This window comes from Crinia signifera, chromosome 9 (assembly GCF_055691185.1).
Source record: "Crinia signifera chromosome 9, ASM5569118v1, whole genome shotgun sequence".
NCBI lineage: Eukaryota > Metazoa > Chordata > Amphibia > Anura > Myobatrachidae > Crinia > Crinia signifera.
The window spans coordinates 157445294-157469699 of record NC_139225.1 but is presented as its reverse complement, the minus strand read 5'-3'; the positions used below and the strand labels follow the sequence as shown (position 1 = coordinate 157469699).

Genomic DNA, 24406 nt, shown 5'->3' with positions numbered 1-24406 from the left:
ACCGCTATTTGTGTATGAGCGGTCTAGCCAGCGATGTAGATGTAGCACAGATCACTCAGCACACCGCTATGTGTGTGTGAGATGTCTAACCAGCGATTTAGGTGTAGCACAGATCACTCAGCACACCGCTATGTGTGTGTGAGCGGTCTAACCAGCGATGCAGATGTAGCACAGATCACTCAGCACACCGCTATGTGTGTGTGAGTGGTCTAGCCAGCGATGTAGGTGTAGAACAGATCACTCAGCACACCGCTATGTGTGTGTGAGCAGTTTAGCCAGCAATGTAGGTGTAGCACAGATCACTCAGCACACCGCTATGTGTGTATGAGTGGTCTAGCCAGCGATGTAGGTGTAGCACAGATCACTCAGCACACCGCTATGTGTTTATGAGATATCTAACCAGCGATGTAGATGTAGCACAGATCACTCAGCACACCGCTATGTGTGTGTTAGATGTCTAACCAGCGATGTAGATGTAGCACAGATCACTCAGCACACCGCTATGTGTGTGTGAGCGGTCTAGCCAGCGATGTAGATGTAGCACAGATCACACAGCACACCGCTATGTGTGTGTGAGATGTCTAACCAGTGATGTAGATGTAGCACAGATCACTCAGCACACCGCTATTTGTGTATGAGCGGTCTAGCCAGCGATGTAGATGTAGCACAGATCACTCAGCACACCGCTATGTGTGTGTGAGATGTCTAACCAGCGATTTAGGTGTAGCACAGATCACTCAGCACACCGCTATGTGTGTGTGAGCGGTCTAACCAGCGATGCAGATGTAGCACAGATCACTCAGCACACCGCTATGTGTGTGTGAGTGGTCTAGCCAGCGATGTAGGTGTAGAACAGATCACTCAGCACACCGCTATGTGTGTGTGAGCAGTTTAGCCAGCAATGTAGGTGTAGCACAGATCACTCAGCACACCGCTATGTGTGTGTGAGATGTCTAACCAGCGATGTAGATGTAGCACAGATCACTCAGCACACCACTATGTGTGTGTGAGCGGTCTAGCCAGCGATGTAGATGTAGCACAGATCACTCAGCACACCGCTATGTGTGTATGAGATGTCTAACCAGCGATGTAGATGTAGCACAGATCACTCAGCACACCGCTATGTGTGTGTGAGCGGTCTAACCAGCGATGTAGATGTAGCACAGATCACTCAGCACACCGTTATGTGTGTATGGGCGGTCTAGCCAGCGATGTAGGTGTAGCACAGATCACTCAGCACACCGCTATGTATGTGTGAGCGGTCTAGCCAGCGATGTAAATGTAGCACAGATCACTCAGCACACCGCTATGTGTGTATGAGTGGTCTAGCCAGCGATGTAGGTGTAGCACAGATCACTCAGCACACCGCTATGTGTTTATGAGATATCTAACCAGCGATGTAGATGTAGCACAGATCACTCAGCACACCGCTATGAGTGTATGAGCGGTCTAGCCAGCGATGTAGATGTAGCACAGATCACTCAGCACACCGCTATGTATGTGTGAGCGGTCTAGCCAGCGATGTAAATGTAGCACAGATCACACAGCACACCGCTATGTGTGTGAGATGTCTAACCAGTGATGTAGATGTAGCACAGATCACTCAGCACACCGCTATGTGTGTATGAGCGGTCTAGCCAGCGATGTAGATGTAGCACAGATCACTCAGCACACCGCTATGTGTGTGTGAGTGGTCTAGCCAGCGATGTAGGTGTAGAACAGATCACTCAGCACACCGCTATGTGTGTGTGAGCAGTTTAGCCAGCAATGTAGGTGTAGCACAGATCACTCAGCACACTGCTATGTGTGTATGAGCGGTCTAGCCAGCGATGTAGGTGTAGCACAGATCACTCAGCACACCGCTATGTGTGTATGGGCGGTCTAGCCAGCGATGTAGGTGTAGCACAGATCACTCAGCACACCGCTATGTGTTTATGAGATATCTAACCAGCGATGTAGATGTAGCACAGATCACTCAGCACACCGCTATGAGTGTATGAGCGGTCTAGCCAGCGATGTAGATGTAGCACAGATCACTCAGCACACCGCTATGTATGTGTGAGCAGTCTAGCCAGCGATGTAAATGTAGCACAGATCACACAGCACACCGCTATGTGTGTGAGATGTCTAACCAGTGATGTAGATGTAGCACAGATCACTCAGCACACCGCTATGTGTGTATGAGCGGTCTAGCCAGCGATGTAGATGTAGCACAGATCACTCAGCACACCGCTATGTGTGTGTGAGTGGTCTAGCCAGCGATGTAGGTGTAGAACAGATCACTCAGCACACCGCTATGTGTGTGTGAGCAGTTTAGCCAGCAATGTAGGTGTAGCACAGATCACTCAGCACACCGCTATGTGTGTATGAGCGGTCTAGCCAGCGATGTAGGTGTAGCAGAGATCACTCAGCACAACGCTATGTGTGTATGGGCGGTCTAGCCAGCGATGTAGATGTAGCACAGATCACCCAGCACACCGCTATGTGTGTGTGAGTGGTCTAGCCAGCGATGTAGATGTAGCACAGATCACCCAGCACACCGCTATGTGTGTGTGAGCGGTCTAGCCAGCGATGTAGATGTAGCACAGATCACTCAGCACACCGCTATGTGTGTATGGGCGGTCTAGCCAGCGATGTAGATGTAGCACAGATCACCCAGCACACCGCTATGTGTGTGTGAGTGGTCTAGCCAGCGATGTAGATGTAGCACAGATCACTCAGCACACCGCTATGTTTGTGTGAGCAGTCTAACCAGCGATGTAGGTGTAGCACAGATCACTCAGCACACCGCTATGTGTGTATGAGCGGTCTAGCCAACGATGTAGGTGTAGCACAGATCACTCAGCACACCGCTATGTGTGTATGAGCGGTCTAGCCAGCGGTGTAGCTGTAGCACAGATCATTTAGCACACCGCTATGTGTGTATGAGCGGTTTAGCCAGCGATGTAGGTGTAGCACAGATCACTCAGCACGCCGCTATGTGTGTGTGAGCGGTCTAGCCAGCGATGTAGGTGTAGCACAGATCACTCAGCACACCGCTATCTGTGTATGAGCGTTCTAGCCAGCGGTGTAGCTGTAGCACAGATCACTCAGCACACCGCTATGTGTGTATGAGCGGTCTAGCCAGCGATGTAGGTGTAGCACAGATCACTCAGCACACCGCTATGTGTGTATGAGCGGTCTAGCCAGCGTTGTAGCTGTAGCACAGATCACTCAGCACACCGCTATGTGTGTATGAGCGGTCTAGCCAGCGATGTAGGTGTAGCACAGATCACTCAGCACACCGCTATGTGTGTGTGAGATGTCTAACCAGCGATGTAGATGTAGCACAGATCACTCAGCACACCGCTATGTGTGTGTGAGCGGTCTAGCCAGCGATGTAGATGTAGCACAGATCACACAGCACACCGCTATGTGTGTGTGAGATGTCTAACCAGTGATGTAGATGTAGCACAGATCACTCAGCACACCGCTATGTGTGTATGAGCGGTCTAGCCAGCGATGTAGATGTAGCACAGATCACTCAGCACACCGCTATGTGTGTGTGAGATGTCTAACCAGCGATGTAGGTGTAGCACAGATCACTCAGCACACCGCTATGTGTGTGTGAGCGGTCTAACCAGCGATGCAGATGTAGCACAGATCACTCAGCACACCGCTATGTGTGTGTGAGTGGTCTAGCCAGCGATGTAGGTGTAGAACAGATCACTCAGCACACCGCTATGTGTGTGTGAGCAGTTTAGCCAGCGATGTAGGTGTAGCACAGATCACTCAGCACACCGCTATGTGTGTATGAGCGGTCTAGCCAGCGATGTAGGTGTAGCACAGATCACTCAGCACACCGCTATGTGTGTATGGGCGGTCTAGCCAGCGATGTAGATGTAGCACAGATCACCCAGCACACCGCTATGTGTGTGTGAGTGGTCTAGCCAGCGATGTAGATGTAGCACAGATCACCCAGCACACCGCTATGTGTGTGTGAGCGGTCTAGCCAGCGATGTAGATGTAGCACAGATCACTCAGCACACCGCTATGTGTGTATGGGCGGTCTAGCCAGCGATGTAGATGTAGCACAGATCACCCAGCACACCGCTATGTGTGTGTGAGTGGTCTAGCCAGCGATGTAGATGTAGCACAGATCACTCAGCACACCGCTATGTGTGTGTGAGCAGTCTAGCCAGCGATGTAGGTGTAGCACAGATCACTCAGCACACCGCTATGTGTGTGTGAGCGGTCTAGCCAGCGATGTAGGTGTAGCACAGATCACTCAGCACACCGCTATGTGTGTATGAGCGTTCTAGCCAGCGCGGTGTAGCTGTAGCACAGATCACTCAGCACACCGCTATGTGTGTATGAGCGGTCTAGCCAGCGATGTAGGTGTAGCACAGATCACTCAGCACGCCGCTATGTGTGTGTGAGCGGTCTAGCCAGCGATGTAGGTGTAGCACAGATCACTCAGCACGCCGCTATGTGTGTATGAGCGTTCTAGCCAGCGGTGTAGCTGTAGCACAGATCACTCAGCACACAGCTATGTGTGTATGAGCGGTCTAGCCAGCGATGTAGGTGTAGCACAGATCACTCAGCACACCGCTATGTGTGTATGAGCGGTCTAGCCAGCGGTGTAGCTGTAGCACAGATCACTCAGCACACCGCTATGTGTGTATGAGCGGTCTAGCCAGCGATGTAGGTGTAGCACAGATCACTCAGCACACCGCTATGTGTGTGTGAGTGGTCTAGCCAGCGGTGTAGCTGTAGCACAGATCACTCAGCACACCGCTATGTGTGTGTGAGATGTCTAACCAGCGATGCGTGCTGAGCGATTTGCGCTAACTATCGATCAGTATCATAAGTCCCAACCTCGGTTCTCAGAACCCCCAACAGTTCACGTTTTCCAGTTCTCCACACAGGATCGCAAGTGAAATAATTACCTCCACCGGTGGATCCCTTAAAATGTGTTAGTGAATAATTAGTGCACCTGCCTGGTAACCCAGGGAACGCTGACTGTTGGGGGTACTCGAGGAACAAGGTTTGGAACCACTGACCTAAGGGGTACATTTACTAAGATGGCGGTTCTATTGTAGATGGGATGTTGTCCAAAGCTACCACTTAGGTCGTATCTACAGATGGAGCCATTTCCATTCTGATGTGTGAGGTGATCATGCGTCCCCATCTTGGCAAATGGTGCGCCGAGACGGGACGACAAGGCGCGCTGTGCGGATGAATGAAACAGCCCCATCTGTATGATCTTCTAGGAAGTGCTAAATAAATAAGAAGTACGGTAGAATCTGATTGGTTGCTTTGATCAACATCCGGAATAGAATTCCCATCTTAGTAAATTTACCCCCAATAGTGGCAAATATTAATCTGTTCAAAGAAATAAATGGCTCATAGAAAAACAAAACAAAAACTAAATATTCTTTGAAAGAGACTTCAGTAACCCAGCAGAACCCAAAGGACCAGGATTACTACAGGAGATCTTCAGCCATTCCTGACCTGTAGGCTACAGTATGTATCCCGCAGGTCAGCAGCCATACGTTCCGATGTACCGTATCTGGCTGCATGCTACTGTATGGACACTGTATCACAGGGTGATGGATGGGGGCTTCCCTGTCTCACATCTCTGGTGTGTACAGCTCAGCTCTGTACGTGGGGGTCCTTCTGGACCAAAGGAGTCACTGGAGTGTCCTTAGAAGGGGATTTATCAGAGCGCGTAGAGAGATTGAATACATGTACATGCCAATGGTGACGGGTCGACTATTACATTCTACTCAGCCAGAATGACAGAATACTACAGACACATGCCCGTTATGTGGGTATCTGCACAGAAAAGTACCCCAAAGAGGAACACCACAATACATGGGATGCGGTCATTTGGTCTAAAGCATGATGGTCGACAGTCAATAGGTCGACACCATTCGGTCGACATGGGTCTAGGTCGACATAGGAAAAGGTTGACATGGTTCTAGGTCGAAAGGTCATTGGTTCGACAGGTCATTAGTTCGACAATGTCTAGGTCGACAGTCAAAAGGTCGACATGGGGTTTTTCACTGTTTTTTGAGCCGACATGTGCCGACAGCTGGTAGTTCATGCCCTACCATCCACTAGGGCGTGGAGGGAGAATAAAATAGTGTGCCCGATGCATTGCGAGTGCAGCGGTGCCCTTGAAACTGTGTCCATGTTGACTGTGTTGACATTCAGGTAAAAAAAAACAGTGAAAACCCCATGTCGAACTTTTGACTGTTGACATAGACATTGTCGAACTAATGACCTGTCGAACTAATGACCGTTCAACCTTTTCCCATGTCGACCTTTTCCCAAGTCAACCTAGACCATGTCGACCTTTTCCAAAGTCAACCTAGACCATGTCGACCTAGTGGTGTCGACCTAATAAATGACGACCATCATGCTGTAGACCAAATGATCCCAACCCCAATGCAATGTTATCCATAGCACTACCCCATGATAGTAATACACTTATAAACGGATGGGGCGGCGAGTCCAATGCTTTATTTGTAGCCATATTATTTGGATCAGGATTCTTAAATACATTCATTTCACTTAAAGGAATCCTCAACAGATAGCAGTAAGTGTTGGGAGCCTTGGCTCCGGTCCTGAAGAACAGAGCCGGCCTTAGGCATAGGCAAACTAGGCAATTGCCTAGGGCATTTGGAATACCTAGGGGCATCAGCAGCTTCTGCTGATTAAAATGATATGCAGCATGCCTATATTCTGTGTGTGAGTGAGGCTGTATCTGCATATGAAATAGTGTAATCATGGAAATCACTGTAACATAGCATTCCGTATGCAGGTACAGCCACAGTCCCACACAGAATATAGGCATGCCACATATCATTTTAATCATTGGAAGCTCCTTGTGTGCTGGTCATAACAATGCAAATAAGATGAATTTTCAGCAAAAAAGGCACCCAATGTTAGCAGAACTGGCCAGGAGCTGCATGGCCTATTGAGTCAAGATGTATGAGGAAACATCTGTATCCAAGCAGAGGCAGAGGTCACAGTGTTAGCGGCTGTGCGAGTGCTATCTGCGGGTGGGTTGCTTGTGCAATAGTGTTCGGCATATGTGTAAGGGGCATTATGTGTGTCATGTATAAATGCATTAATAATGTGCAACATATGTGTAAGGGGCATTATATGTGTCATGTGTATAAGGGCATTAATAATGTGCAACATATGTGTAAGGGGCATTATGTGTGTCATTATGTGTATGAAGTGCATTAATAAAGGTTGGCATAATGTGTAAGGGGCATTATGGTTATAAGGACATTAATAATGTGTGTCATGTGTAAGGGGCATTACTGTGTGGTATTATCTGGGGTACAGAGAGAAAGGGGTAGGGGGTACAAATTACCCAGGCCAAAGTCTGATGGAAGGGCACAGTGGGTGGCCCTGGGCCCCCTCCCCTTAAGTGACAGCATCAGCTGCAGCTCTTCTCCTCTGCCCAGCACACACTGCTTTGTGCTGGGTTGCAGTGTGGCCATGGAGGTGCTTAAAATACAATATTTTCTCAGGATTTATTTCTAAGGGTACAATGTGAATAATGTGAGGAGTAATGTATATAAGGTAAAGTAGTATTACTGTGTGATGTAACGTGAATAAGGGACACCATTGCATGATATAATGTGAATAAAGTTGCGCTACTGTGTGGCCTAATTTGAATTGGGGGTACTATTGTGTGGCCATGCCCCTTCCCAGCAAGAACACACCCCTGTTTGGGCTGCGCACCGAATGTGTGCACTGTTTATATTTAAAATATTGCGGGTCGGAGCACCAAAATGATGACTGCTATGATGAGGGTTGATGGTGCTGGAAAAGGGGAGCAGGGTCAGAGGCGGAACTAGTGGCGGTGCTAGGGGGCACCAGCCAAAATCTTGCCTAGGGCGTCATTTAGGCTAGGGCCGGCTCTGCTGAAGAACCTCTGCCTCCAACAGGCTCGGTTTTTAGGATTGATGCAATCATGAAAAATTGAGTTCAAAGGTTTTGTTTGGTGATTAATTACCCTGGCATCCTTGTAAACTTGAAGAAAGAAATCCTGTAAACATGACCTGTTTGGGATAATTGAGGACTAGATTTGAAACATATCTTGTGGAGATGGAGGCATGGCTGTGTCACAATGGAGGTGGGGTCCCAGAAAATGGGGGTGTGCCTAAATGGTAGGCTTCCCGTTACCTCCCCACTGTCCATGCAACCATTCATTGATTTCCACCATTCCAAGTCATGTGATGTTTGTAGACAGTGCGGGAGGACAAATCCTTGCAATTGGGACTGTCCTACCGAAATCACAGCCATTGGATGCAGGAATGTGCGCACTGTAAGAAATTTATAGTACATAGGACGGGGATTATATTTTCAGATTTGGGTCAGAGGTTCCAAAACACAGTCCTCAAGGCACCCCAATAGTCCAGGTTTTAAATGTATCCATGCTTGGCCAGAGGTGACTTATTGTAATAAGTACCTTATTTGTGCCGAGCCATGGCTATACTTAAAATCTGGACCATTGGCGTGCCTTGAGGAGCGCATTTGGAAACCACTTGGTCCACCTCACACCAATGGACCACCAAATGGACTGGCCCTTTAAAGGCTAAAATTACTATGTAAATAACACATCTTTCAAATTAGGCATAACCAAAATATCACATTTTAGACCTTTAATATTTTGGAAAGAAATCGAGTGAAATTCAAGCAATGAGCGCAGGAATGTTTGGCCTCATTCCTACGTGGCACAGAAAAATGTCATTTTCCACAGTCCCCTGGCAGGACAATGCTGAGGTCTGGAAAATCACTTCGTCAGGCTCCGTCAGTGGGTAATCTGAACTGTCTGCGCAACGTCAGGGCAGATATTTATAAGTCCATCCCTGCTCCGCAATAAAACTTTATAGTTACTTTTACTGGAGTGTTACTCATGCTTTGAAACCTCTATATAATTTACAAGACACTTTGGGGATGGGGAAATACATATTTCTCAATTACTTTGTTCATAATATTAAAATAAAAAACAATCTGAATTTAGTATTCATCCTTTTTGTTGTGAAAAAATGAGCATCAGTTAAATTGTTCCGACAGTTAAATTTTTTTGGAAGTTATTAGTTTATGAAATATGGAAAATATTTCCAAATGTAAACAGAAAACAAAAAAAAAAAACTCTCCTTCATATGGTTTTAAAATTTTAACATTAGGATGAGAACAAATAATATTATGTAATATAACACGCACCTTATATGATGATGATAATAATAAAGGACAATACTAATATTTAAAAAAGTAGAAAAAATATCCAAATATTTACTAATCACACAAATAATACACCCCATGCTATTCCACAATGTATACTAACAATAATAATATTAATAACAATACTAACACCAACTGGAAACATCATAACAACAACAACAATAAAATAATATACATTGTGGAATAGTATGGGGTGTATTTTTGTGTGATTGGTAAATATTTTGATTTACATAATATAATATACATAATATAGTACCTCTATAGTTTTTTTATTTTGCATTTTTAATAATAATAATAATAATAATAATAATAATAATAATAATAAAAATACACAAGCAAATCTTGCCTTATTTTATGTCAATACAAATATTTACCAATCGCACAAATAATACACCCCATGCTATTCCTCATTGTATAATAATAATAATAATAATAATAATAATACCACCTGTAAATATAATACTACTTGTTTCTTACCTTTTCTGGTATTTGTTTCCAGAAATCCTTGGCAAAGAATAACAGGGTAAGAAGTGATACAGTCATAACCAGACAGACCGTCATCGCTAGAATTGCACATTTTTTGAAATTCCACTTTTTGGGTTTTGATAATTCTGCCTTTATGAAGAAAATAAAAACAATACATAAGTTATAAACAGTTTTTTCATTTATATGTATGTATGTATCATCTTCATTGACTTACCTCTTGAAGTCCGGTCTCCTCTAGAATGCCCTCTTTCTTCATACTGTAGTACCTATAGGGGCAGTTAGCAAAGCTGAAATAAGGTAAAATCAGTAGCTGCAATTGTACCATTCACTGTCATCTGGTGGGAGCTCCAGAATCACAGGAGGGGAAATGTGCTCAGTCACTTAGTAATTTACCATTGTAAAGTCTTTTTTTTTTTTTTTTTTTTAAACTAGAGGAGTAACCTATAACAGCACATGACATTCATCTAAAGTATAACACTGAACACATTCTGGGGGTCATTCTAGTTTGTACCAAGCCGAATGCAGCCCCGTTCTGATGGTTGGTGGAATTTACACTGTCGTCGCACGGAGCAGTGCGGGAAGGAATGGGGGGGGGGGACGACATTTGGTGGCTGGGGCAGTGTGTCACCCATGGGAACGCCCAGCGTTCATGGGCATTCCCATGCAAATGGAGGCATGACACGGGTGCTAGGGGGAGACAGCTGATGTCACATGACCCCAGCCGCCCGCCGTGTCTTCAACCAGAAACCCGCAAATATGAGTCAGTCACCAATGACTTATATTTGTGAGCCCTGGAGAAATCATTCGATGTACATATATGTGACAGCACGCAGGGTGACAGCACGCAGGGTGACAGCACACAGGGTGACCGCACACAGGGACAACAAACCATACTGTGCCAGAACTTATGCTAACATCAGCGCATGCTTCATCTTCACAGTGATATTCGGCCATCTTGGATGCCCTCTACATGCCTCCCTCTCCAAACGAAAATTCAGTTCTGCCATAAGGTGCTTATTGTTGACCTATGTGATATAATGAGCGCTAGCTTTTTTTTTTCTTGCATATATTTTTTTTCTTGTACATACACACATATATATTTTTTTTCCCCTTGTAAGTTTATTGAGCTGCTATCAAACCTACAGAGCAGTGCAAATTTGATCTATTTTGATATAATAGCTTCTAGCAGTGGCTGCATGATCCCAATGTTGCTATACCATACTGACACCTGTTGACTATGGAGGTCATCCCAACATCACCCATGTGGCATTTAAACGTCAAATGTGTGTGGACCCCTTTGTTTTTTTGGTTTTGGCAAAACCACCCTCAAGTGTTTTGGTTCGGATTCAAATTTGGTTTTAGATTTCTTGAAAATTGATAAAAACAGCTGAAATTGTTTAATCAAGAAGCAGGAGCGCTAGTGATGTCGCTGTGGGGGCCCCCCTGAAATAGGGGGGGGGGGGCTCGGGGTACAGTATGCTCTGCATCCTCCCTCTGGCTATGCTACCAAGTGTAGCAAGTGCCCACTGATGGTGAAGAAGGTAGCAACGTTCCGGCTGTAGAAACAATTGGGTCTAGGTCGATATAGGAAAAGGTCGACATGGTTCTAGATCGAAAGGTCATTAGTTCGACAGGTCGTTAATTCGACAGGTCATTAGTTCGATGGTGTCTAGGTCGATAGTCAAAAGGTAGACATGGGGTTTTTCACAGTTTTTTGAGCCTACATGTGCCGACAGGTGGTATTTCATGCCCCACCATCCACTAGGGCATGGGGGGAGAATAAAATTGTGTGCCGAGCGTAGTGAGGCACCGTGCCTGACGCATAGCGAGCGCAGGGAGTGATGTGAGGGGATGCGGTGCACTTTAAACTGTGTCTATGTTGACTGTTGACATTCAGGTAAAAAAACTGTGAAAAACCCCATGTCAACCTTTTGACTGTTGACCTAGATATTGTCGAACTTATGACCTGTCGAACTAACGACCTGTCGAGCTAATGACCTTTCGACCTAGAACCATGTCGACCTTTTCCCATGTCGACCTAGAACCATGTTGACCTAATGGTGTCAAACTAATAACTGTCGACCATCTTGCTGTAGACCAAATGAGCCCAACCCGATTTGGGAGCATCTGGCTCTATCTCTGCGCTTAGTGATACATAGATTTCGCTGGAGACTCTGAAGTCTATTTGTATAATACAACCTTACTATCGGAAGCTTGGATTACAGCACACGTCTGTATTTCATTCACATGGTTTATATGATTAGATGCTGCTACTATAATACCTGGATCCTATAACTGTGTAGATTGTAATCTGTGGCCGTAATGCCCTTCATTTCCATTCATGTCGCTGCAGTAAATCAGCGCTGCAGATCCAGGATGAAAGGATCTGATACAACCCTTCGCTCTCCACCCTTCCAGGAGAACTCGCCGCGGCATCTGCGCCCGTCCTGCTTTGCATTAAGCATGCCACAGCACTGTAATGTATTCATTTAGAAAAACATACACACTTATTATATATTCAGCGTTTTGTCCTGATGTTCTCATCATAGTTTCGCTGCTGCTGTCTGAGCACGTTGGAATAAATTATATATATAGAAATATAACCATTTTCTATTCAGAATAACATTAATAACCAGTAATATGGGCATGTTGGCTGGTGCATACACGGGTAGATGCCCACCGCATGCCTTGGTTCCGTGCTTACAGACGGGAGATCTGATGTAACCGTCCGGCCGGTAAGACACTTGGTCACATAGTAAAATGACATTTAGAAGATCTAGAAGACCCCGGTAGGCCGACCAACCTGTGGAGCTGTCTGTGGCTGAGAAGGGGTACGGGGAAATAGACTGCTGGTGTGGTTGTGTTGTGTGGTGTGATCACTGGGCTGCGAATCCACGGAGCCCGGCATTAAGGTAAATACCACCCCGCCAGAATATATCCCCGCCCATGTGCATGTCTGTGAATGGATGTGAATGCATTTACAGTCATGTTCACAGGGGGAATCCATTCGCAATCACTAACCGTTGAATAGATATTCCCCTGTGCACAGCCGCTGAGTAAGTCTAGACTCGGCGCTGCAATGGCTGTGGACAGATGGAGGCCGCCGCTGATGTCAGCCCCGCGCCCCTCTCTGCCCCCACCCACTGTCCTGGGTGCATATACCCAGTGATCCAAGTATTCACAGTGGGTGCACACAACCTGTGTATGCACATGTGCAGAAATGTGAATGAGGAGTAACAAAACATCGGCCCCCGTGTGAACGAACGCCCACAACGAACGGACCGAAATTAGGTCCATTGAGTGTAAAAATGGCACAAAATGACATTTGCAGAGTTCCAGACATTCTAGCGTCTGGGGTGGAGCAACTTTTTCGGCTCTCATTACACCCGGCCTGATGACGGCTGCAACTGAGTACAACTCAGAATGAGGCTCCTATGAGGAGGGATCCCGCATCTTTAACACACCCCACATGCTCAAGAGACCCCGCCTCAATGAGAGCTACTTCTAGAAATTTCCAAGGTTTGTTTAGTATCTGCCCCTGGCACACCCCATTCTGCACTCGCATTCAGACCATAGGCGTGCTCAGAAGCCGACACGGGTGTTGCTCTGGGACCCCCCCCCCCCTTCTGCTTGGTCACAGTCTACCGCCTTCACCCCTTGCTCTGAGACATAGACGGCTCATCTGTGCTACCTAGTCTATGTCCTGGGGGGTGAGGAGAGAGTAGTCCATGATGCAATCGAGTTGAAGGGGGGGGGGGGCAAGAACGGCACCCCCATTTTGGCTCCTGCGCACACTTCTGATTCATATTTTTACTGGGTTGAATTTAGGCACCAATCTGACTTGCGGTTACTGACTGCGGTGATTTGGTTACGGTATAGACGATAGACAATGTCTAGGTCGACCACAAATGGTCGACAGATGACGACTGCAACTGAGTACAACTCTGAATGAGGCCCTACATCGACATGGACACCATATAAGTGTATCTCGCCCCCTCGCACGCTCTCAGACACCTGTACACGGCTTCTCCTGGCCACGCGTGTATACAGAAGCGGCTGTTCTCCAGGACAGGTGCGTCCAATTAATGCTGCCAAGAATTGTGCTGATGACAAATATGTTTCTGGCACGCAAACCCTGTAAACATCCCAGTTCCTTGTGACTGCTGGATAAGTCTAATATTAACCCATTCGGTGGTATGCCCGAAGGCTGAGCTGGCTCTCCCAAGAAATTTCCAGGTATGCCACTGTGAAGAAAGGGTAGCTACACCAGTGGTGCCTCCAGCGGTGAACAACTGGCGCACCACCACCAGCCCTGCTCCTCCCCCCACCACCGCTGCCGCCCGGGGATCGAGGCCACTCGGGTAAGTTCGGCCGAGTTCGGCCGTTTGTGTGTTCGGGTGTCCAAATACAGGAATGGCCGAACAGAGGAACGGCTGAGCGCCTGAACACCCGAGCACTTCTGAGCACCCCCAAGCAGCCCCAAACTTCTCCAAGCACCCGCAAACAGCTGAAGCAAACCTGCCATTGTAAGCTTGTCCTGTCTCAGGAAAACCCACCACTCAAGGGGTTAAATATCCACAGCGGAAGCAGGAGCAGATATGTGGGTACGTGACAATGGGTAAAGATCGTAGCTGGCACCGTCTCTGCTTTTGTAAAGTGCTAGTACACGCACCGTTATTGTTGTCGGCTTGGGAATGTGCCAGTGGTCGTCAGACTGTCACATAATGAAACAGAGAAAGTAATCGCATTAACACATCTACCATAGGGATGTGCTCCGATATCATTTCTAAGACTGATGTATTTAAATTGATAACCGGTAAGGGACAAAAGAATCATAAAATGACAACAACAACACTGTGCTTTATAACATTGGGGGTCTATGTACTAAGCATTGAGGAAAGGTAACGCACAGCTCCCAACATACTATGCTGCTGCAGCTGGACATTTGCGCACAGCACAGCCACGCGCCTGAAATTTGGGGTGCTGCCTCGCGGTAACGGACGTGGGGCAGGATGCCCTAACATCCGCACCCCCCTTCCCCCCGTCAACCGCACAACGCCGGCTACCGCAGACATAATTATCACATATGCTCAAACATCTGCGCCCTTGTCCACCGCACAACGCCGGCTACCGCAGACATAATTATCGCATATGCTCTAACATGTGCGATAATTATGGTAAAGGACAGCTCTTGCGCTAAGTGCTGTCCTTTGTGGTGAGCCAGCGATGCGCAGCGGGTCCCGGCGGCTTCCCCCTCCCTCCCTTACCAGGCTAATTTGCTGCTGCTGCGGATGGGCGGGTTCTCCTCCTCCTCCTCCCTGCACCCGGAAGAGTATTTTCAGTGCAGGGAGGAGGAGGTCACAGGTCCGGGCAGCACAGCTCTGGACCTGTGACCTCCTCCTCTCTGCACTGGAGGGGGTCGGCACGAGGTGGCGGGGGTCCGTTAAGAAGCCCATATGCTTCTATGGGGTATCAGCAGCCTTTGCGTGTTTTGCTGCATATCAAATGCAGTAAAAACCTCGATAACGGGGTTTTTATCGCATATTTAGATGAGAGAATCCCGCCCGTGATTTGAAGACCACGCCCCCACACCGCGAGGCCACATCTTGTTTTGCCACTGCTGCCCTTCTGCCTGCACACAGCGTATATTCATCGCTGCCCAGCAGGTGGCAGCGGGGACTCCCAACTGCAACTCCCCCCCCCCCCCCCTGGCCACGGGACACTGCTGGCCCCGGGCAGGACGCAGGAAAAGGGTACAGTTGGGAGGTACGGGTGACCAATCAGCTTCTAACTATCATGTTATAGGCTTTGTTTAACAAAGGGCCGGAGCTGTTTGATTGGCACTTTGGGGCCGATCGCAGGACTGCGAATACACAGCGGATCGCACAAGCGCATGGTCAGCAGTGTACATGCGCGAGCCCTCCGTACAGCCACGCTGGCTGATTGACAGCCAGCATTTCTGGGCGGCACCCCAGTGTTTTCTTGGCTTACATGACGCTTCACACATCGGGGGGTGAATTCCTATCGATGGCGATTGCTAAAGGAATTCCTCCTCTTAGCATGGCTTCAATGCCGTCGCGGTCGCACACAGGGGTGGGATCCCACTCAGGCAGGGAGACGGCTAACTGATCGCAGGGCGGGAAAAGTGATCAGGTTCTGAATCAGGACAGATTTATCTCCCTACAAGGTTTAGTACATCGACCCCTTGCACCTAGTACTTATATACCTGATGTACGTTCCAGGACATGCCAGGACAGTTTTTGCGTGTTGCAGGCATAGTTAAGTCACGTGATGCAGACCAGAAACTGGACGCCACCCAAACACGCTTTCTGGGGTAGGAGGATCCTTACAGAATTCCAAATATTTGGTCAAAATTGTACTAATAAAAATGATGCCGTAAAACGTTGCCTGCAGCTTCCAGTGTCCTGTAGACCAGGTGTGGCACGGGTACGCCCCTGCTGTACCACAGGTATAAGTGTACACCGCAGGTATGCAGCACAGTAACAGAGATCCTGGAAATGACACTAAAGCCGGATTCCAATCAACAATATGTTTACACAATTAGTTTTACCCTAGATTGATGGTATTGGTGATAACCTTGGGGGCTTTATTGCAGGCTTTGGATATGTTTGGGGGCTAAAGACAGCGGCTATGCAATGGAATCGGAACCCCTTCCTCGGGTGGTACACTTAGAACCTCTTCTTTGGGCTGTGGATTCAGATCCCCTCCTGGGTCAATAAACTCAGAACTGCTGGCAGCCAATCGCAAGTATGCTGGGTGGTTAGAGATAGGCTGCAGGGAGGGGTGTGTATGTGTGTGTGTGTGTGTGGGGGGGGTTAGTTTAGGTAATAACGTGGAAACCAATCGTGGGCCCAAATCGTGTAGTGTATGGGGGCCTTTAGTGTTTGGCTGCAGGATGGGAGGGTTAGACACTTGGAAGAGTGGGGGGTTAGGGTTAGGCTGTGAGGTCAGAGAGTTGCTTCATAATACACAGATGCCCACTGACAGATTCTCTGATCCACTATATACTCCGCCATCACTAATCAACTGAATGTGACTTATATGCAGTACAAAAAGACCTATTGTCCGCACTCTGGTGTTGTCAGCAAGTGATATGCCGAGGAGTTGTCTTTTCTACCAAAATGACAGCAACTCCTTATTAAAGTAGGAACATCCTAGGACTGTGTAATAATGCTACCCCAGTCCAAGCGGTGGCTTGGGGGAGCCGGCACAGTGAGGGCAAAGAGTATCTGCAGATTCCATGTGGTCTGGCTGTCCGCACTGGAATCTTCTGAAAATATCCCTCATCAGAAAAAAACACGGGGATCAGTGAAATTGCTGTGAATTCACGTATTTTCACAAATTTGTGGCCATTTTTGCCCATCCTGATTCACCAAAAAAAAAAAAAAAAGTGAAACAGTATTGGCGAAAATGGACTAAAAAAACAAGCAAAAAAGTCTGTCGTAAACTAATCTGCAAATTATTGCTGATTTTTCGTCTGGTCAGGAATTGAATACCCCCTAGTGTCTGTCTTGGGAGTAGTTTTACCCAGAAGTCCCAGAATCCCAAAATGCTTGCAGGCCTGCAAGAAAACCCCTGGTAATGAGCAAGAAACACCTGTAGGATAAAAAAAAAAAAGTATGGCGGCCAGTGCCAGATTAAGCCTTCGGGGGGCCTGGGGCACATTAGACAGGGGGGCACCCTTGCACTTGTCATTACTGGTTGCAAACTGCATGGGATAATATTACACTGTCAAAACACAGAGTAAAGGCAGTATAAACTTGGTCAATGGGTAACTGCAGGGGGAGATTATCTATCTATCTATCTATCTATCTATCTATCTATCTATCTATCTATCTATCTATCTATCTATCTATCTATCTATCTATCTATCTATCTATCTCATATGAAAAGCCTGTGTTTGTCCCTCTGCACCTTACTCAGTAGGATACCTCCCAGTGCTGCCTCTGATTAAAAACCCTCCCATGACTAGGCTGCTGCTGCTGTCCTCCATGGACCTGAGAAGCATGTTATGAGCTACACCAAGCAGAGCTCAGCACAAACCTCTCAGCCTCTCACCTCTTCTGCAAAGTGTCATGGGACTTAGTCAACTCTCAGTAATGCACTACACACTTGTGCAGTCAGTGTGCCTTGGCTCCCGATGCTCCGCACTGTTAATCATTGTCACATTGGCAGATAGGTGAAGTTGCAGCACTACCCCAACCCCATGCACAAAACCTTTAGCTTAAAAAAAATAATAATTATTTATTTAAAAATACACAACCACAGGGGGCCCCTAGCTAGAGGGGGGACCAGGGGTACTGACCCCTTTTGCCCCTGCTTTAATCCGGCCATGATGGCAGCTGGGCACCAGAAACTTTGGCAGGAGGGCGCAAAATTTCCAGTTACGCCGCTAGTGCGTCCTAGTGCAGATTTTTTTCAGGTATAATTTATGGATGGAGAAGATACGGCCAAACCATGAAATCTTTGCAGACGTTCCACTGCACGTCCATGAGCCACAGACGTCTGATTGCACCACGGAATTACAACATAACTAGTAGCTTGCGCTGCAGCGGCGGCCGATAAGAATACAGTATAAAGATGATTGGAATACTTCTAATTCTGGCAGCATCTGCCAGGTATAATCCCCCGCACATCTTGTGAACCTGCGGGACCACTCAGCTCCCATTGCTACCGTCGTGGCTTTTGTAATATCAATTCCAGACATCGTAGTCTCGCTGTTTTATTTTTTTGTGCTGTTCTGATACAGAATAAATAGCTGATATGTTCAGGTATCTTTTAATACAGACCAGCTGGGTCTCTCCGAGGCATTGTCCCTGCTAATGAAGAAAATGCGTATTATCCCGGGGCCCCCAGTGCTGTGCAGGAGAATGTCGCTGGCTCGGGGCTGGGGCTGGGAAAGGCTGGCAGCAGACTCTACGCTCCGACCTCATTCACAAAGCAGCAGCGATTGTTTCAATATGTGGAATGAGATTTATGAGCTGTTTTCCTGCCGGTTACAGAACAGTGATAACTAAATGTATCCTACTGTATGTCACTAAGCTCTCAACAGTTGGCTGTGAAACTAAGGGCCTGATTCATACATGGTTCGCTAGGCATCGAACGCCCAGGCTAGTCTGAAACGTTCGCTCCGGGGGTCTGCACATTCGCGCACGTAAAAAACCCCAACAATCGGCCAGGCAATGAACGGGACTGAATCACCCCCAAAGTTTGTTTCTTTTTCTACTTGGGGGCGATGTACTAAGCCTTGGAGAGTGATAAAATGGAGAGAGATAAAGTGCAGATCAGCCAGCTGTTTGAAAAATGACAATTAGAAGTCTATTGGTTTGTAGTTGAAAGCCCCATACACACTAGAAGATAAAGTGAGAGATATCTTTTACTTTATCTTCTAATGTGCACTCTTGATGTTGTTAACGACCCACTGCTCTACCATGTTCGGACGAGGGAGGTCCTTGTTAACTACCCAGGGGCGGATTTAGGGATGAGGGCGCCCCTAGGCCCAACAATAATGTTTACTAAGTAGGACAGTTTATAGGGGCAGTATCTGCATGTCCTATCCATTTACACTCTATTTAAGATGGAATATAGTACAGTACAGTGGATATTTTGCAGTTATTGGTACATTTTGGACTGACAGTACTATCACAGGCATCCAAGTGCCACCCCCAAACATGTGCCTAATGGGAAATTCGGCTCTGTAACTACAGCAATGCTGCTGTCATCGCTCCGCCTTTGACTATTTGGACTGTAGGCCAATCAATACATAGGGGCGGGTCTATGCGCCGTGTCCTGGCGCCTTGGGAGAAAAAAAAAAACTATTGGTTTATGCTTGACTTTGAGAGACGGAAACCATCTGGTTTTCCCCTATCACTGGCAAAACATAGCATGCTACCATCGATGACTGCATTATCGCGTTTGATGACAACCATCGTTGATGGGACCAATGACCATCCCTAGTTTGACTGCATCCGTTTTTATAGGCTGATTTATTTGTGAGTCCTTGAATGTACCACTTATTAGGATTAGGGAGACCACAGTATATGCACCCCACCGCCCTCTAGGTATGGTCAGCACCATCTATTCATTATCACTCAACGATGATGGAAGAAGATGAGGCCATGTCTCCTAACCAAGAGCAGAGTAGCTGGGTGCAGGGGGACAGCTGGTCATTAGGGGCGGTCCAGGCCCTATAACAGCAGCGCACCCTGCACTCACCTACCCTAGCTACAGCTATAGGTGTGTGGGGGCAAAGGCTGGGTGCCTGCAGATACAGTATATAGTGGGTGCTTGGCTTGTGATCTGACACTCTGCTTCCTTGTTGGCTTTGTGACTGGCTGGTGGGAGAGAACGGAAGCACAGGAGCCACCCTGCTGCGCTCCCTCCTGTACACTGGGAGATTTCACCCTTCTGCCCCACCTGTAGGGTTTACTTACTAAGGTGAGAGTTCTAATGAAGAGGGGATGTTGCTGTGGGCAATCAATCAGATTCATTCTATTATCTTCTAGAAAGTGCTAAATAGATAAAAAGATCCTGATCTGATCCCATCCCAGGTTATTGGTACAGGAGCCAGAGACTTATTACTACACAGACATTATTGTTGGGGCAATTGGTCTCCGCAGATGGTAAGTCATGTGGCTCCACTGGGTGTTTTATACTGGTCATTGGTTATATTATGCAGGTCTCTGAGCCTATCCAACTGGTCATTGGTTATATTTGCTGGTCTTTGGCGTTATTATACTGTTTATTGGTTATATTCTGCTGGTCTTTGGCGTTATTATACTGGTTATATTCTGCTGGTCTTTGGCGTTATTATACTGGTTATATTCTGCTGGTCTTTGGAGTTTTTATACTGGATACTGATTATATTATGCTGGTATTTTTTGGTAATATACTGGTTATTAGTTAAGCTATCCATATCATTAGGGTTATTATGCTGGTCACTTCATATATTATACTGGTCTTTGGTGTTGTTATTCTGGACATTGGTTACACATTATGCTTTTCTTCGGAGTTATTATACTGACCATTGGTAACATTACATTAACATTGCACCCACTCTGTGGAATGCCCTCCCAAGCACAATAAGACTCCTCCAGTCTCCAAACCTACAAGCGTTCCCTGAAAACTCATCTCTTCAGGCAGCTTATCAAATTCCAGAACCAGTCACAGAACCTTACATTCTGGTGGAATCGATGCAATAAAGAATACAGTATCTATCCTTATGTATCAATGCCTATTTCCCTATAGATTGTAAGCTTGTGAGCAGGGCCCTCCTACCTTTTGACTGTCTGTAAATACCCTGTTTGTTTTATCACTGTCTCCTTTGGAATCTGCCGCGCTATATAAGAAACTGCTAATAAATAAATAAATAAATAAATAAACATTAAGCTTTTCTTAGGGGTTTTATACTGATTACTGGTTGTTTTATGCTGATCTTTGGGGTTATTATACTGGTTAATGGTTAAATTATGCTGGTCTTTGGGTTTTTTAAACTGGTCATTGGTTAAATTATGCTGGTCTTTGGCGTTATTATATTGGTTACTGGTTATTTTATGCTTTGGGGTTATTATGCTGGTTAAATTATGCTGGTCTTTGGGTATGTTATGCTCGTCATTGGTTACATTATGCTGGTCTTTGGCATTATTATATTGGTTACTGGTTATATTATGCAGGTCTTTGGAGTTATTATACTGGTTGTATTACGCTGGTCTTTGGGGTTATTATACTTGTTAAATTATGCTAGTCTTTGAGGTTACTATCCTGGTCATTGGTTACATTATGCTGGTCTTTGAGGTTACTATCCTGGTCTTTGGTTACATTATGCTGGTCTTTGAGGTTACTATCCTGGTCATTGGTTACATTCTGCTGGTCTTTGGAGTTATTATACTGGTTATATTACGCTGGTCTTTGGGGTTATTATACTGGTTACATTATGCTGGTCTTTGAGGTTACTATCCTGGTCATTGGTTACATAATGCTGGTCTTTGGAGTTATTATACTGGTTACTGGTTAAAATATGCCATTCTTTGTTGTTATTATACTGTTTCTTTTATGCTGGTCATTGGGGTTATTATACTGGTTAATTTATGCTGGTCTTTAGGGTTACTATACTGGTCATTGGTTACATTATGCTGGTCTTTGGAGTTATTATAATGATTACTGGTTACATAATGCTGGTCTTTGGGGTTATTATACTGGTCATTGGCTACATGTGATACTGTATACTGGCTGTTTGCAATGTGTAGAATCTGTCCCCCTTGTGTTCCTGGTTAGATTTTACAAAGCTGTTTATGTTTTACATTTCTGACACATGTTTGATACATTTGGCAATACGTTTGCTTGAATTGATTAAGTTTGCAAAACTTTGCACCTGGTTCTAACGTGAAACAGAAATCTGGGTGACACAATATACAGCAGCCAGACATTTAGCTGCAGAACTGTTTTGGCAAAAATATCCTTAAAATGTGTTAAAATGTTTTCAGATAGTGCTGAAGGGAACATCTGGCGCCTCTGATCCATTGTTGGGGAAATAAACACAAAACATTAGTTCATATACAGTTATTATGTATTTTTTGGAGAGAAAATAAAGAGACTCATCAGAGAAAACACAGAAACGAAAATGTTTTCTTTGTAATCCAATTTGCCTGCAGTGTATTCTGTCACAGGGAGCTGAATGCAGCAGGACCATTAATACAAGAAAATCACTTTTTCTTTATTATTCCATTCCTGGTTTACCAGTATACGTGAGAACGCAGCAGTCACAGTGACACCGCCAATTACTAATGAGCCCTGGGATGTCACCTCCTGCCCCATACAGGTGGCATGGAAGCTGAGCACCAGGCCCTTCCTAAGGAGATGATGCCCAGCTCTCCAGAGCTCAGGGTACAGTTCCAGGCAGGAGCAGGTGACAATGGGATAGTGACGTGCCCCTTCAGCCGGGAGCCCCGGGCGGTGGCACATCTTGCACACCCACTCACAGCCATGCGCAGCCAACTGCAACAGCATCTACAAGTACAAGGAGATGATGGTACTTGTTTCCTAGCACGGCCACAATCGCGTCCATCGTGTACCTTAAAGTTAAGGTACACGATGGACGCGATGGACCCGATTTTCTTTTGAAATCAGGTCCATTTTGCCGGCAAAGGCAAAATCGGGGGCATCGCGTCGGTCTTGTGCCATTATAATGGCACAAGATGAGATGGACTTGATTAAGTCCATTTTACATAGGAAACAATGTGAAATGGGCCAATATGACCCATTTCACATTGTATATGGCCCCGTCATGGTTAAAAAGTTACGCAACCCCATTGTGAGCGTCACCCCACGGTTGACGCCAACCCGAAGCGTGGCGAGCGCAGCAAGCCCGCAAGGGGCGGCGGTGCGCGTCCTCCGACCTTTTCATACCCCTACTATCCACGTCGGCGTGGAGTTGAGAATATAAAGTGTGGCGAGCGCAGCGAGCCACTGAGCCTGAAGCGTGGCGAGTAGACGCGTATACCTGTGTAGTTATACGCGTCACCATGCTTCGGGTTGGCGTCAATCGTGGGGTGCCGTTGAGGGGGTAAAATTGGGGGTCTGGGGAATACTTTACATTGAATCCAATGTAAAATAGGGTCCCAGGGGCCCTATTCACATTTGATTCAATGTAAAAATTGGGTCGATCGCGTCGGTCGCATCGCATGTGATTTGGTCGCATGCAATGCGACCGGCGCGATTTTTCCGACACGATCACCCTGATACAAATCGGTGTGGCCGGACTAGCAAACAAGTACAGAGAAGATAAATTTACATGAGAGATGGGACAGGATCCTACTGCTTTCCAAGGAGGAGTGTTTGACCCACAAACTATTGGGCAGCGCCATCTAGAGGTGATGCGTTCACTACAGTAAGCTGAATCTACAGTACATATTAATTAAGTGACTTATTGTTATGATTCTGTTGTCTGAGTGGGGCACATCATATACCATATTAAAGACATTGGTCCGTAATTTTGTAAAAAAAATAAATATTGGCATTGTAGATGATTGCGTCATTTAGGAGTTATATGGCAAAACATCCACCTGTTATTTTCAATGCAACACCATTGTGCTCTGGAAAAAAAGTAACAGTTGGTCAACTCTCCCTGTGCACCTGCCGAGTGACCTGGAACATGTGACTTGCTGGGTGGTCTGGATACTGTGACAGTTATGTGCAGACACCGACTAAGGAGGGCTGTCGGCTGAACATACTGGACTTGGACCACTTCCAAAATCCTAATTACTGCTCGTTAGCAATGTGGGGATGCATCGATTTCAGTCTATAATTAGGTGTAAGGTTCCAGACAATCTACTCTTAACTGCCATGTTACAGGCTGTGTTTGAAAAAATGACAGTTAGGGGCTGGTTGGTGGTTACGTTCTCTCTTTTTTATCACTCAAATCATTTTCTCAGAGATGCACTATGGGGTCCAAGCAGGAAAAGAGGGGCACCTTCACCCACAATCTTTTCTTCATCTTCTTTAGGATCTTTTAAGAGCTGTGGCACCATCATGCTATGCCAGTGCTGGTTAGGGGTGAGTCCAAGTGGTGTCTGTGTGTTTGGGGGGGTGTACAGGGACTCTGAAGATTCCTTGCGGTCTGGACCTCTAGCATCTGTCAGGGACGCACAGCATA

At 46.4% G+C, this 24406-nt stretch overlaps 1 protein-coding gene across 1 annotated transcript in view; it reads right to left on the bottom strand.

The window, feature by feature from the left end:
- TNMD (tenomodulin) overlaps window positions 1–24406 on the bottom strand; it is a 113400-nt gene that overhangs the window by 71693 nt on the left and 17301 nt on the right. The window contains exons 3-4 of the mRNA XM_083160666.1: window positions 9950–10001; window positions 9727–9864 (exon numbers count right to left, since the gene is read on the bottom strand). Coding sequence (XP_083016792.1) covers window positions 9727–9864; window positions 9950–9991 — 180 coding nt within the window. The 5' untranslated portion in view covers window positions 9992–10001. The remainder of the gene's footprint in view (window positions 1–9726; window positions 9865–9949; window positions 10002–24406) is intronic.